General features: G+C 38.1%; 2 protein-coding genes across 3 annotated transcripts in view; both read right to left on the bottom strand.

Moving 5' to 3' along the window:
* Window positions 1-594: 594 nt before the first annotated feature.
* LOC130550833 (serine protease FAM111A-like) lies at window positions 595-11,222 on the bottom strand. Of its 2 annotated transcripts, XM_057328345.1 has the most exons (5): window positions 11,104-11,222; window positions 3,711-3,789; window positions 3,522-3,584; window positions 1,641-3,177; window positions 595-1,514 (listed from the first exon to the last, which is right to left on the bottom strand). In XM_057328345.1, the coding sequence occupies exons 2-5, from the start codon at window positions 3,768-3,770 to the stop codon at window positions 1,438-1,440; spliced, it is 1,737 nt and encodes a 578-aa protein (XP_057184328.1). In that variant the 5' UTR covers window positions 3,771-3,789; window positions 11,104-11,222; the 3' UTR covers window positions 595-1,437. The 2 variants fall into 2 exon arrangements, with proteins under 2 accessions (XP_057184328.1, XP_057184320.1); XM_057328337.1 differs by having other exon boundaries at window positions 595-3,177.
* Window positions 11,223-12,684: 1,462 nt separating this feature from the next.
* The window catches only part of lmbrd2a (LMBR1 domain containing 2a), a 9,120-nt gene continuing 6,159 nt past the window's right edge, over window positions 12,685-15,645 (bottom strand). Inside the window, exons 13-18 of the mRNA XM_057353292.1 lie at window positions 15,516-15,613; window positions 15,330-15,433; window positions 15,171-15,217; window positions 14,995-15,091; window positions 14,764-14,863; window positions 12,685-13,372 (exon numbers count right to left, since the gene is read on the bottom strand). Coding sequence (XP_057209275.1) covers window positions 13,309-13,372; window positions 14,764-14,863; window positions 14,995-15,091; window positions 15,171-15,217; window positions 15,330-15,433; window positions 15,516-15,613 — 510 coding nt within the window. The 3' untranslated portion in view covers window positions 12,685-13,308. The remainder of the gene's footprint in view (window positions 13,373-14,763; window positions 14,864-14,994; window positions 15,092-15,170; window positions 15,218-15,329; window positions 15,434-15,515; window positions 15,614-15,645) is intronic.

Below are 15,645 nucleotides of genomic sequence, written 5' to 3'. Positions count from 1 at the left end.
TCTCTCTCTCTCTGTCTCTCTCTCTCTCTCTCTCTCTCTCTCTGTCTCTCTCTCTCTGTCTCTCTGTCTCTCTCTCTCTGTCTCTCTCTCTCTGTCTCTCTCTCTCTCTCTCTCTCTCTCTCTCTAAGAAGCTTTATTGGCATGATAAAACACATTTTTGTGAGTGGAGAGAGTAATCAATTTTCACAGTGGGTTACAGTGCATTTCATTAAAACCCCCTCAGCTGTTATAAAATGCACTGTAACCCACTGCTTCACACGGCTTATTGCTTTTATAAAAGGGTTGTTCCATATGCGCAGCAAGGTTTCATAATATAAAGTGATATTTAGGCTATGTAATGCGGTTAGCTGTTATAAATCGGGGTATTTTATAACGGCTTAGAACTCGGCTCAACCAATCACCAATCACAGAACTGACCGTTTTATAAAAGCTTTTAACCCTTTAGCTGTCGGTAAATTAGCTGTCCGGTAATTTAGCTGTCGCTAAATGGTGAACCAGAGACACTTGGATACCATTTGATTTCACACCATGTTGAGACATTTTTTTATTCATAGAATTGAACACAGGTTTGTAAAACATTTCAAAGAGGGTTTACATAGTTTTTACATGAACATATAATAGTAAAATAATTAACTAATTATAATAAAACCAACTATAATAACTAATAAAGTTAAAACAACAAACTCATCAAACAAGTATTTCCACATCTTTTTACAAAACTATTTACACACTTTTACATTACATTGTAAAACTACAGTCTGTGTGCTTTCCTGTGATATATAGTTTGTCAATATTTATTTAGTTTTAGAAGAGAATATTACAGTTTTTTCTTTGTAATATCATGTTTGGCCCACCGGTGGTGCAGTTGACATTTCAACACAGTAATACTTTTGCTATGTTTATCGTATCACAAATCGGACAACGGATTTGAAAACTAGAGACTTAGAGCTTTCCAAAGATATATTTGCAATAGGACAAACGTAGTAAAAGTGTTAGTAGAAATGTCACCTGTACCACCGGTGCACCTAAAGTGTTATTACAAAACAAAACACTGACTTTCCACGAAAACTATAAACCTTGTCAAACCATTTATCACTGAAAACATAAAGGAACCCTGGCAAACTATATATCCATTTTACTCTGCAACTCAGTGTTTGTTCACCTCGCTTCGTGATACAGGCCACCGAGCTCTGGACAAACCCAACAAAAGCAAAACAACACCACAATCGCCGACACAAAAAACACCACAAAAACATCAAGCATGATTTAGTTTTAATCACAATTTTGGATACATGGGTACAGATGTATTTCTTAAATGGCAAAATGCAAATAACCAGAACTCCAACATTAAGAGCGATGAATAATAAACATACAAAACATTGATTTGAAGTAAATGCTTTTGTGACATATCTTAATTTTTGGAGGCAGAAATGGGTTTCATTGTTCATATTCGTCTTGATGTTGTGGTTCTTCTGTCATCTCCACATCATTATCCTCCATATTCAGATTGAAATCTAAGGATTGAAATTCAGACAGTAACTTTAAGATGTCAAATCTTCCATAATTCTTGGCCTGTTTGATGATGTTTTCCAGTATGGGCTGAATGGAAAAGCCGTATTCCATAACGCTCCTGGTTTTACCTTTCGCTCCTCTGTAAACGTATCCGCCCGTGTGAACACCAATCAGATGGCAGGACTCATCAAAGACCGGCGAACCCGAAGACCCATGGAAGAAACAAGTGTCGTACATGATCTGGTTGTCGTGCGTCTTCCATTTCTGCGCCAGACTTTCCTGTGTAATTACGTGATAGTAATTGATGTTCTGAGAGACGTGTTTGTTCACCGCGTCCGGCTGATCTTCTCTGCTGATGATGAAGCACAGGTCCATTCTCTTCACCCCGCCGTCGGGATGACCCACGATACAGACGCCGCCTCTGTTAGGAGGACGGCCGTAGCTGTAATGAGTGAGCAATTCGGGACAGTCGAGAGCTTCATGATCCGTGACGTCTAATTCTAAAAGAGCGAAATCCAGATGACGCATCATCTCATCATCTCCACGATAGCAAGCCACGGCGTGTTCTTTCACAGCTATACTCTTGATCCCCGCTTGTCCCAGATCTTCAAATCCGAACACTGCCGTGAAGGTCTTGAAAAGCTTTCTGGTGACGCGGTCAAAGTCTTCGATGACATGTGCATTGGTGAGAATAAACCTGTCGAAAAGTAAGAATCCGGTTCCCCGAACGCACCCCTCCGTTCTGATCTGACACACCGAGCTGGACAGTCTCATGATCTCCTTCACCTTCTTCACTTCGGAGAAACTCTCAACACCTTTATCATATTCGGCCCTAAAGAAGTTTTGCACCTTGATGTTGGTGTCTCCAACACTTCTCTGCTCTAGATAGCATCTCATGTCATTGCGCAGAACGTTCTCAAGCTCTTTGGAGTCTGGAATTTTTTTAAGGGCCAGCCGGTCACGAGTGGTGCATTTTGCCACATTGTTGGTTTTTTTGTCGTCTTCGGTGTGTTGGTTGGGATCAGCGTTTTCTTTGGCGTCATCTTGACTATCAGACTGGTTTTTGCTGTTGCTTATGACCATGAGGAAATGTTTGCGATTGAGGTGTTTCACAGGGTACGCCATGTCGTGAACAGTATCGCTACCAAACTCCGAAAGCACACAATGTTTCTCAAAGATGACACTGCGGAATCGTCCGTCGCGCTTTAGGGCTGTTATCAAAGTGTCTTTGTTGAACGCGTACACACAAACATAATCCACATCGTTCTTATACAGTTCTCCGTTCATCATTAAACCTTTCATCTTCCCTTTACCTTTGGTTTTGATGTAAAAGCTGACTAAGTTTTCAGACTTGTTGGGAAATGTAGGACGTCTGGTTGGCTTTTTCTGCATACACGCAGCGTCGTGTTTTTTAATGAAGTTTACGTCTATGATCTCATCTTTATCTATAAGACAGAAGGGGAAGTCTGTCTTCACGGCGGCTTGTGGGACGTCTCCTCGGGATCTTTGGAGGACGATTTCTTTCTGTGCGTTCTCTTTTTCAATCTTCCTGAACGTCTTGTTTGTTTCGAGAGCATCAAGCACAGTCTTTGATGGATCACCGGCCACCGCGTGAGTGGTTTTTTTGTAACGGAACTGGAATTTGTGGCTTTTCCCCTCTGTGTTCTTTGAAATACACAACATGATCACAGTACAGAAACACACACTATACTTCAAGTATACTTGTAAGATTTATTTTATAAACTTCATAGTTATAGTTGACCATTTATTTATTAGATGTATGTTTTTATGCCTTTATCACGACAGGACAGTAGAGAGCCGACGGAGAGCGGGATTGGCAAACTCAAGAATAGTTTACTAATTATTTATCATTTTTGCCAATAATAAAAACACGACTTTAGCTGTGGTAAAAACACATGAAGTCGTAATACATTTAACATCTTTATCTCTTATTTCAGGTACACCGAGCAAGTACCTGATTCATTGTTATTTAAATAGCACAACCTTACCTGAGCATTGCTCAAGTCGTTTAACACTTTTCTGGATTTAGGGTCGCTTTCAGTCTCCTTTTTCTGAAACAGACATCAGCAAACATCACACAAATATCATTTGCAACAAACCTAAAGAAATATTACAGAGTTCACGATAATAACACAGTTTAAAAAACAACGTTCAATGTATTTAAAATGTTTTCCCACAGGAAAGAAGTCCGTCATGCTCTTCATCTTCATCTTCTTAGCTGGAGTTCGTTGAGGCATATTTCTGAAGTCAGCGTTTCTGTGAAAACAAAATTATTTTAGACCAACAGTGATCTGACACACCAAAAAGCAAAAGCATTAGAAATTAAAATGGTTTCCAATATAAATGCCATTATTAATTTAGTTTATGTAGCGTTATTCCAGTAGGATTAATGGTGGTTGGATCACATCAACGGGTGTTACAGGGCTCGACATTAACGCTTGTCCAGGACAAGTGAATGTTTTGTATGGGCAAGTGAGAGAGAATTTTACTTGCCCGACCGGACAAGTAACTTGAAAAAAAAACAGTGCGACATACATGTAGAATAATAAGAATATGTGCATTAGACAGAGCTGCGTGTTTGTGCTTGTTTGTGTGTGACTATAATCAATGTGCACCTCACTGAGTCCACGCGGAATCCTGTTATTTAAATGTCATCTGCGTGTCTGAGTGAATTATGTGCACAGTTTAACATACAATACGAGTGATGGTCGAGGATTTATCTGCGTCTGCACTGTATGAGGATGTGAACACATGAACTTCATCTCCAGAGTTGCTCTGTGAGTTTATTTTATGAGCGTTTTACTGTTTGAGTGAAGCTATCTGCAAACAAGCGTCTTCCGAAGACCCGCCAAAATAAAAGTCCCGTCAAATTGAACACTCAGACAAAAAATACTCAAGGCACTCAATGCATGGAGTGCTGCCTACGTAGTTCCCGTAAAATCTCAGGGGCGGGAAAGCTTCCGGGTTGTATTCACCCATAGCAAATGTGCTTTACCAGCGCTCGTTTTGGGGGGAATTAACGTGTAATATAGATTAGTGAAATACATCTTATTGTTAAAATACTATATATTAAACACGTAACAGTGCTATAATACAAAACTTTAGTTTAGTCATGACCTGCAGCGTTTAAATACACACGTGACTGTGGTTCCGTCAGGTATGGCTGTGTCCCGTTTTATGAAGCTTCACAGAGATTTAATAATATTCAGAGCATGGATTTACTTTATTACACGTAGGGGTGGTTTCCTGGACAGGGATTACCTTAAACCAGGACTAGGTCTTGGTTAAATTAGGATATTTAAGTCGTTTTTAAAAACATATTTTACAAAAAAACATTACTGGTGGGCATCTTGAGACAAAACAATCACATTTATATAGTTCAAGATTTGTCAGTGCAAGTTGTTTTCGATTAAGACACCGCTAACATTTAAATAAATCTGGGACTAGGCTTAAGCCCTGTCCGGGAAACCGCCCCTGGAAGGATTTAAACCTTAACTGGTACTACAGTTTGTTGTCATCACTTTAAGAGTGCAGATGTGATCGAGCCACAGCACGTCTTCTACTGAAGATCAAATGGTCTACTGGTGAAAGCGCTAGCGTTAGCTAATGCTAAAGAATAAACGTAACACTGTGGAATGGATACTAGGGCTGTGCGATTTGGGGAAAATCTCTAATTGCGATATTTTTGACAGACATTGCGATTGCGATTTGATTTGCGATTTTAACTTTTCTAATTCAAACTTCAGCTCAATATTGTTGTGTGGAGCACAGTATGGGTATAGTTACCCTGCTGAAAGAAAGAAAAAAAACATTACAGAAATTCTAGTTGTTTCCATTAAAACCATTACAAACTTCATTTTTGTAGTGTATTTTGGGCATTATTCAAATAGGGCTTACTGTTGTTCAATTGGTTCCCAACTTCAAGATTACATCACACCAATAGAATCCAAATACCAGTGTACACTATTATAGTTTCCATTAAAACAAATACAACTCCCATTGTAACCCTTAAATCCATAACATTTTCTATTGTGTTAGTGAATTATTAAAATAGTTCATAGGTTACATAGGCTGATTTATTATTTTTTAAGTAGGCCTATGTGGGATTTTTTAAAACAAGTAGAAAATGTGCTGAATGTTTAATTTCATCCAAGTGAAATTAGCAAAACAGTTAGATAGAATTTACATTTGTTTGAAACTCGGAGCTAGGCTTGAGTTGACACAGGGTGCGCGCGTGTGCGTCGAGCCTCGTCCATATTGCCAGATGCCCGTGTGGAGCCCGACTCAAATACTATAAACGTCATTACGAAACAGGCTGTGTGTGCGCGTCGAGTTTAAACGGCTCGTCCGCGAGACGCGCGACGCGGGGAAGAGTCGCGCAAGTATGACAGGCTGTGTGTGCAGTCTTCTGAATTGGACGGTTCTTTAGTATTTATTTGCCTAATATGATCGATCTGACTCTGCAGATGCCATAATAACACACTCTCTCTCCTGCCTTCTGTTTGTTTGTTTTTTAATGTCGGACGTCGGAATGTTGGCATGCTAGGGCAGTGCTGATTGGGCATAACGGAGGTGCGCTCACTCAGTTGGTTAGCAAGAATGCCACTCAAAGCGGGCTTGGAACAGACGCGTTTCCTATTTTTCACATCGCAGCTTCTTGCGATTAGCAAATCGCAACGTCTCACATCGCGATTTCGATTAATCGTTCAGCCCTAGTGGATACATTAATTTGGTTTTATTTGTACAAATTCTAATGTAAATAAAAATAACGTAAATATATACTTAAGACATTTCTGTACTGTACATATTTGTTTCTGTACGTAATATGCATTATATGTGCTTGTGCAGTCATCCATATCTTAGTTCTTAGTGTGTACTTTTTTTGTGTGTAACTATTTATTTATGTATTAATGTAAGCTTGTATATAATAACTGATACAGAGAAATTGTCTGGTAAAATGCAAATACAAAAACTATTAAATACGTCAAACAAATGCTTTTGATTTAAATAAGGTTTCATATTGGAATATTGTAAAGTAAAATGATTAAAATGAATGGACTATATGAAATTCTCACAATACACAGTAAAAATGCTCACTACTATTTCAAAAGATGTCCCTGTTCTTCTCATGTTATCCCGGCTCTTAACCATTTCTCATATTTCTTGTGATTAACAGTACGACTTTGTCTGTGATCCTTGGAAAACTTCTCAGCTTCACAGCTATCCTTTGGTGTGTCCTGCTCCTAAACTTTGTGTCTTCTCTGACTTCATCATAATTCTGAAACATGTCGTCCTCTCCCTGATCTCATCTGTCATCTGATTCTGACTGGGAGCTGAGAAAATACATATAGCCTAGTATTAATGATTTGAAAATCACACTCGTAACATAACAATGTGAGGTAAGTGAGAACGTTATTATTTATTTTAAAAAATCAATGTCATCAACTTAAGGTGAATTGTGTAACACAACAAATTAAAAAACAATTCAGTATTTAAACAATATTTATACCTTTTTGAAAGCCAAGCGATGTCTGTTTCTTTACAGCAAACCTGCATATTAGAGCCATATGACAGATGTGTCTTACCGGGAACTGTGTTACTGATATCTGGTCAGATTCATACAAGTTTGTTGTTTAAAGGTAAAGGTATTTAAGGGCTGAAAATCGTTGATAAACTCTGTGTAAAGATGATGTCATTCAGTGTTATCCAGCCGTACCGTTACGTGCTACATGCTAGTAGTAATAGCATCCAAGCTGTCCATGTATTTTTAAATGTATAGTTTGAAGTACTTCTCCATTTTACTTGACGGGGGCAGCTGACAGTCTCACAATGCTGACGAATATCGTTTATTGTAATCCGGCAAACTTTATGTAAGCAGAGAGTACAAATATTCATCATCTCCTCTGTCATGTTCACAGCTCTAGGTAGAGATAAATGGCTTCCGGTGGGGCATCGGATGTGTTTTCACCCCCTGAGTGTAAGAGTGCAGTGTACTATAGTATTTGCTATTGAAAATTGAAGTGCCCTTGTAGTAAATTGATAAACACTGTATACTATAGTAAAGTTCAAAAACAATATAGTAAGAATTTTACTACAGTTTACTATAGTAAATACTATAGCACCAGTGCTATGTGCAAAAAAAGTGAACTTACAGTCTTAACACTAATAATAATTACTGCTTGCCTTTGGTTTATAGCAGTCACGGAGAGTAGGCCGGTAACCAAATTCAGACGGCCAAAGCGGACACTAGTTAAAATGCTTAGAAGGAAACTTGACCAATCTAAATCCAAAACAATTATATTATATTATTATTCAAATGAAATATCTATTTTTTTATCTTTGGACAAGTCATTTTTGTACTCGGACAAGTGAATGACAAATTTACTTGTCCGACGGACAACCACATGACAATGCTTAATGTCAAGCCCTGTGTTGTGTTATCTGGGGACATGCGCGTGCATGGTGACCATTTTACCTGAGTTCCCAGCATGTTAGACCGCGACAGATTCGCGAATGTGATTTCCCAAGCGGTACTGAATAAAAAAACGTATCGCATTAAATGTTAATATAGTTATCTACGTTAGACCGATTTTATTCTTCGGTTTATGCTCCCGTTTTTTGGATTCAGTTTAAAGCAAGTTTACTATTGTTTTATTGGTTATCTGCACAAACCACGCCCACGTTAAAATGGGACCACCGTTTCGGTGTTTATTAAACTTGTCAGGACCAGGGGCTTAGCCAGAACTTTTTTTTAGAGGTGGCCAGGTAAGACCCAGTGATTTTATTAGGGTGACCAAAAAATTATACTGTAATTTACACCAATTCTTCATTACACATAGTTTGCTGAACAAAAAGTAAACAATTTATTTGCAATGCTTTCATGTGCTAACATTATTTTAAAATAATTTGCTAGCTATCATTTGCAGTAAGTTAGCTTTTTTTTTTTTAAATAAACATTGCAGTACCCCAACTTAAACTTTCGCGAAAATATAATTAATTAATGAAATCCAGTTAAATAAGAATGATTTCATTACCCCGGCTGCACCAGCTGTGCGTAAGTTACGACTTAGTGCCCGTTTAAGTCAAAACTACAGTAGGCTAAGTTACAACTTACACACTACAAAATATTATTGAGTTGCACCATTCAACTTAGTTGAAGCATAATGCTACGTATAAACTAAATATCTACGGAAGCCTCCCGTCAGGAGTAACTGTAGGAATAAAATAGCAAACTCTCTGAACTAACGGAATAAGCTCTAGTTTCACTCGACATTCTTCAATGATTTACACACATGATAATGCTGACATTTACAGTCACTTACCTTTTAAAATAGAGAACATTATGTGATGACATTTAATTTTTGACTGCTCTAACACGAACCGTCCTAGCGCGCCTCCGTGTGTGTGTATATCTGCCTGTGTTGTGCACGTCAAAATGAAATAATCTTTTTATTTAATTGGCGGTTGGCAGTAAAATGAAATCACCCATATTGCATGTCATTTATTATTGTATTAAGTAGACTGTATTGTTTTAAACAGCATATGTTTATTAATCTACTTTTAAATATGTTATTCATGAAAGGTAGTATTCTATATACCATTTTTACCGTTATTATGTGAGGTAAAATAAGTTTAAATCAAGAATGTTTTGAAATTCACAACATTTCAACACATTTTTTCCTCACAAATTTAAAGGCTGCTATTGGACTGTTGAAGGTAAACGTCATATGCGACTACGCATTACTTTACGGAGAGCTTACGAACTAGCTACGTTCTGCCTTAAGACCAAATGGTGCAACCGAATAACATGCATATTTAGTTACAAACTAACTAGTAGTAGTTACTAAGCCTCTAGTGTGGACTTTACGTTCATGTTTAAGAAAGAACTTATGAATGGCTGGTGCAACCCTACCCTGATCCTTCTGTAATGTAATGAGTAATGTTCTCGCGTTACTTTCAGTGCATACGCTAAATGATCTGCGCAGCACTCCGTAAACTCCGACACGCATCTTAAAACTGATTCGCACAACAGAGGTGGCCAGATAGGTGGCCATCCATCATTCAGGGGTAGCCGTGGCCACCCATGGCCACCATGTAGCTACGCCCCTGGTCAGGACATTTAAGAAAAATTGTGAAGTATTTTCTTTGCAGCACTGAGACGGTCTGTAGTGTACTGCAATGCTTTTTTATTATTACATTTTATTTATTACATATTTCTGTAGTTTCAGTTATAGGCAGTAAAGCAAAGATTTAATAAAACGCCATTTACTTCTATGAAATAGTGTTGTCCTGCTTCTTTTTACTATTGCTTAAATTATTGATTGATTGAATGATTAAATGCATTTAACACGTCTCATTCTTGATTTGTAGTGTATTATCGCTTGTAGTGAAGTTACATTTTTCCTTATCACTTCGGGGTTTTTTATCTAAAAAAATAATAAGATACTGGTGGTTTGTTCTAAAATGATACTACTTAACTGAGTGTTTGCCTCCGTCAAGTCAGTAAAGCCTATGATGCGATATGAAAGCAACACGGACCCGGGTGCGCACTTGATGAGTAAGTAAAGTGACCTGCGCATGCGTTTAAACTGATTACGATGTATTTCCTTCGATAAAACACTTGTAAGAGATGATAGTGTTGATGATTTACCTTGGATCCGAGCAAGAGTGAGTCTGCATCGTATTTCTGCGTTGCGAGTGGAATCAGAGCGGCAGGTCAATGGTAAAACACCGTTTACTCAAAACAGTCTGTTTGCAAGCTGCATGCAACGCACATACACATACAGTAAACCCAAATAAATAAAAAGACAATATATTGATGAGTGTTCTGTTTTCGGTTATGCGCCGTGCACATTTTTCATGACGTAAGACGAACCACACCAGGGTTCGACAGAATCAAGTTGAGTGCGAAACCAAACCCAAACCAACGCTGCGGGGGACGCCTGGAAAAATCGTACTCAATTTCGGACCGCAGCAAACGAGCCCAATCTGGAACGCATCCCAGTTTTCAATCAAACCTGGCTCAAAACACGTGGCCTGCTGTGCACTACACCACAATTACTTTTTTAAAAACTCATAAACCAGGTCAAATACATGACAAAAACCCGGACACAATCCGCTGTTGATACAAACACTTAAAAATAATGTGATGCGTCATGTTTAATCAACGCTCCTAGGAAAATCCCAATCGTGAATCTGTCGCCGTGTAAGATTTGCTCAGGTAAATCAAAATGCATGCACGCGCGCATGTCCCAAGTTAACGCGATCCCCATAACACGGTACCCAACACATTACCAATAGGGTTCAGAACCACAGAGAAATTCCACATTTCAGAGATTCAATTCAAACCAATACTTCTCTTACAGCAGTCATGAGATTCACGATGTTGTTAGTTTGACCAAGTCAAAGTAAAGTAAATTACGACACACGGTTACTACTACAGCCACAAGGGTGCTTTCGTTTGGTGTAACGTTAAGTTAACCTTTGATCATACTTGCATTTAAGCTAATAATACTATGCGAAAGTTGTTTGTTTTGTGATTATTTGGTAGAGATTCCAAAAACATATTACCTTCTGCGGGTCAAACTAGATTTTGAGGTAAGCGAGTTCCTCAGATTCAGGCCGCCTAAAGTTACTTTCGGTTTAGAATGATATCAATATGGATGATATTAATACGTCGCAGTGAGAGCGCTACCTCAATGTGGAAAGCGGAACTATTCAAATTCAGCCGCTCTCGCGACGGTAGTCCCGCCTGTCAGTAAGAAGAGCCAATCATCAACCGTTACACACTGACGATTCTCTGGGGGAGGGGCTCTGTACTGAACGCTGTGGGATACAGCTACGGCCGGAAGTGGTGTAAAATCTCGCCATATAATTACAATAAATTACATCAGCTAACGCCTTCACCTACCCGAACCCTAAACCTAACCTTACAATAATAAAAAAATGTTAATCAACTGTTTTCAGCGTGACAAAAATTATGCGGCATTGAAGTGCGTATTCCCAGTGGAGGTAGCTGTATCCCTTCGTCTTTTTTTATTTTTTATTAATGCTTAATTAACAACAACAAATACAAAAATTGCAATAATAACAACAACAACAACATAGCATAAAAGAGCATTGACAACATTGTATACATACAAAAAAATTCTATAAAATGTTGAGATTCAAGGCTTAACAATAGTCCACCGTTCTTTTAGCTTTAGTGTTCCTTACACCCTTCAATGATTTAAAATATTGACAGAGCTCAAATTTAAAATGTGTGAAGTTTGGTGTCTTTTTTGACCATCGACATTTGTGAATATGAAACTTGCCTAAAATAATAAATGGATTAAGCAAAAAGGAAATTCTTTTATCTTAAGGTTTGTCATACAAAAACAAAATATTTTTAGCATTCAAAACCATGTCAATGCCAGAAATCACCCTAAAAAATATCTTGGTCAAACCAAAATTACTTAGTCAAAACCGCTGTGGGGAACTTCTTGTGCGCATGCGAAGTATATCTTAAGGAACAGGATTTATTTTAGGTACAGTTGATGTCAGATTTAATGTTTCGTTGGAAATATGCTGCTTTGTTGTGACCCTATTTTAAGAAGTGATCTAATTTTAAGAATATTAGTCTCCTCCCATTCAGTCTTGGTTGACTGAAAAGGTGCAGATATTCATATATATGTAAATCTAGAACTTTATTTAATGCTAGATTTTAACTCCTCTATTGTTTTATTATTTGGGCCTGATGAACTCATAGGTAAAGTATAAAAGCTACCTACCTACATCATGTATAACAAATAAATATGAATATTTGAACATTTGATTATAATTGCAATAAATCAGATTTATTTGTCTTTACACAGGAGTTTTGTACATTTCTCTCTCTTCAAGTCATTGTTTCCCTTTATCAGGTTATTTGCAGACACAATTAATAAACCATTCCTTCTAAAGACGTCCAGCTGTCAGCTTACGAGTTTGTTTTACTGTAGCAATATTTGATAAATTTATGTTTTTAATAAGGTCACTGAGGTCATGTTAATGTTTTATTTTAATACGTTAATGTTAATGCTTTATTTTAACACCCAAACAAACACAAAAATCAGAGGAATGGACCCCCGACCCCCATTAAAAAGACCCAAATAAAAACGAATCACCCTTCAGTATCATTCAGTAGCACTGAGCAGCTGTTTAATATTCATTCATGAAAACAATCGTTTGTAATAAATAGAACATAACTGATAAAAGAAAAAAAAGCAGCAATCGTGTTCATGTTCACAATCCTTCATTGTTTGATCATAAAATAATGTTCCAGATCGTGTTGCGAAAGGTCAGAGGTCAAAGCAGGTCACACAGGACAGAGTGTGAAATGTAGTGCAGACACCATGTGAGCGACCCAAATCCTGACTGGATTCCAACCAAAAATTCCCTTCATTCGATTCAAAACTTGATTATAATCTCTAAATACAATCTATAAATCGCAAAACAGAAAAAAAACTATTTCTTTTTTCTCTTTTCAGCCACGACCTGTTACGATAGAAGACTGGAAGAATGCCCGTCACTTCACAAAAAAACCTTCATGTTTGTGGAAGTGAACAATGCACACAATGTGTGCATAAGGAGGCAGTGAGAAGTCAGTCCACACTCTCACACACACACACACACACACAGGAAACACGTTACAGAAAGACACACAGAACCATTCAAGCTGCCGTCCCTCACTGGATTCTTCTAGAAGAGTATGAAGTTAAAAAAGTGCAAAGAGTTTGACTTTTGTCCTCCTTGTTTTCATACATCATCAAAGATGCGAGAGCGAGATGCAGAGGTGGACAGGTAATGACCTCCTGCGTACCTACAGACAGAGAACAGCCAATAAACTCACTGGACACATCTTACACAAAACATCAGGGAAAGAACTTTGCCTACATTAGTGTTGAGTATAAGGGAAACTCCATGCAAATGTCAACCTTTTACCAAAAGTTTTCACCAATCATTTTTGCTTTAAGCTTTTTGATTGATTTTCTATTCGGTGACCTAAGGAATACCTTTTTCAGGTCCAAGCATCTATTCATTTCAAGCTGGGCTACAGCTTAAAGAGCCGTTTATGAGCTCTGTTTACTCCTACTGCATATTTAAGCGAAACATGTATTAACTCAAAGCATACACCAGTGTTGGGTGAGTTACTCTGAAAAAGTAATTAATTACAAGTTAGTAATTACATATTAAATAGTGTAGTTAGATTACTGTACGAACTACTCTCTCCAAAAAGTACTTTATTACTTATTACTAATTACTTTCTATATCCTACATCAACCTTGATGAGTTCAGTGATTCAAGGATAGACATGAAAGGGCTCTTTTAATTCATTCAAATAAATCATATTAAACTACATAAAGTAGTGTTACTAACTGATCAATGTATTACAAATGTGAGAATTATACATTAAAGCACAGATTTTAAAGTTAGACTTTGAATGTTGATGTCAATTCCACTATTGCACACACATATATTACACAAAGTATTTAGTTTAATTACATCAAAAGTAACTACAGTAATTAAATTACAGGGAAAATAAGAGTAATCCCTTACTTTACTTTTCAAGGGAAAATTAATTCAATTACAGTAACTAATTACACCCAACACGGGTGTACACTACAGTCACCAGGCTCACGGAATCTCCGACATCAATATTTGAATAAATTAGGAAAAATAGATCGCCGACTGGCCATGTGGGATTTCGTTATGAAGATAAAGGTTAGGATCGTGGTTTTCCACGTGCGTATATTAGCATTGTTTGTTGTTTGCCTATAGCATCTTAGTGAGCTTTTGGACCCGGAACCAGTATATGACCTGGTGCGTGACTTCAGGCTTAACAAGCGGATGGTCAGCTAAGCTTCAGAATTGTTACATGCATAAATGGACATCGATTGTGAAATATAATATGTATAGTCTGTTCTATTAAGAGTCATCCTTTGGGTTTTATTGCTTCTGGTTTGTGCCGTTTATTTCACAGAAATCTCTCTCAAAAAAGTGTCCCGTTTTTGTCACATCCATTACGCAGGATTATCTCCCTTCTTTAAATTAAAACCCATGCATACGCTGATATTTTTCAGATGTCCGGACTCTATCAACAGGAGTTTAGGACAATACAAACAAATGATTCAATATGCTGGTTATAAAGAGTTTACATTTCATGTTTTTGCTTAAGATTTCCCGGTAAATTTGGTGAGGTGTAACTCAGACCTCCTGTCTTCCGTCTCCAGCGGTTCATCTTCATTGAAGTCTAATGGCTCCACGTCCTGCAGTAATTCAGTCTTGTCACTGCGATCTCTACGAGTCTGGCCTGTACACAAACACACACTTCCCTTCAATCCCAGAATGCAGTGCTCTTTGTGCCATGACACCAGTAATATACGTGACATCATGTTCATGTAAAGAGAGAATATAAAAGAGGTGTTGATGTTTTGTTCTGACCTCTGCCTGTGTCTGTACCGGAGCCGTCTGACTCCTTCAGCTCGGAGTATGTGCTTCTGCTCCTCCCGGAGTGTTCACCGTAACGCTCCCTCCACTCCTGACACACACACGACAAACAGTTGAGTTGAGTTGAGTTAATGATGACGTGACCACTCCTCTCAGACACACACACTCACTCTGCGTCTGTTGTCTCCGTCTTCTGTTCTCTGGCGTTTCCTCCTCTCTACAGAAACAGATGAAATGGAAACCTTTAATTCATTTGAAAACGTTTTCTCCACAGCATACGGATTGGCATGAAGAGAACCAGACGTGGACTATGACAGGTGAAATCTTACCTCTACGGATGAGTTCTCTCCCCTCATCCACCAGGTCAGAGGTCAGATCATTCTCACCCATAAACTGCTGAAAACCCAACAGATTCAGACAGCGGGTACCCAAACTGAAACAAAAACAAATACAGCACGCATTCATGATACTAGAAGTTCCGCTTTTAATCAGCAGAATGTGTGAATGAATCTCACCTGAAGTAGGTGGCGATGCAGAGCAGAACGATCAGCATTGGGTAATAAATATAAAATCCATTAGCAATGAAAGACAAAACCTGCATGGATCCCATTATCTGAGAGAGAGAGAGAGAGAGAGAGAGAGAGA

Source organism: Triplophysa rosa, linkage group LG2 (assembly GCF_024868665.1).
Source record: "Triplophysa rosa linkage group LG2, Trosa_1v2, whole genome shotgun sequence".
In the NCBI taxonomy this organism is placed as follows: domain Eukaryota; kingdom Metazoa; phylum Chordata; class Actinopteri; order Cypriniformes; family Nemacheilidae; genus Triplophysa; species Triplophysa rosa.
The sequence above is the reverse complement of the archived record's forward strand: the minus strand, read 5'-3'. Positions and strand labels throughout refer to the sequence as shown.

Excerpts from the sequence above, each read along its gene's own strand:
- LOC130550833 (XM_057328337.1), bottom strand. The coding sequence starts at position 3,770 with ATGCCTCAACGAACTCCAGCTAAGAAGATGAAGATGAAGAGCATGACG. Across the intron at positions 3,585-3,710 it reads GCATGACGGACTTCTTTCCT|AAAAAGGAGACTGAAAGCGA; the intron begins GTGGGAAAACAT and ends TGTCTGTTTCAG. Across the intron at positions 3,178-3,521 it reads ACGACTTGAGCAATGCTCAG|AACACAGAGGGGAAAAGCCA; the intron begins GTAAGGTTGTGC and ends TGTATTTCAAAG.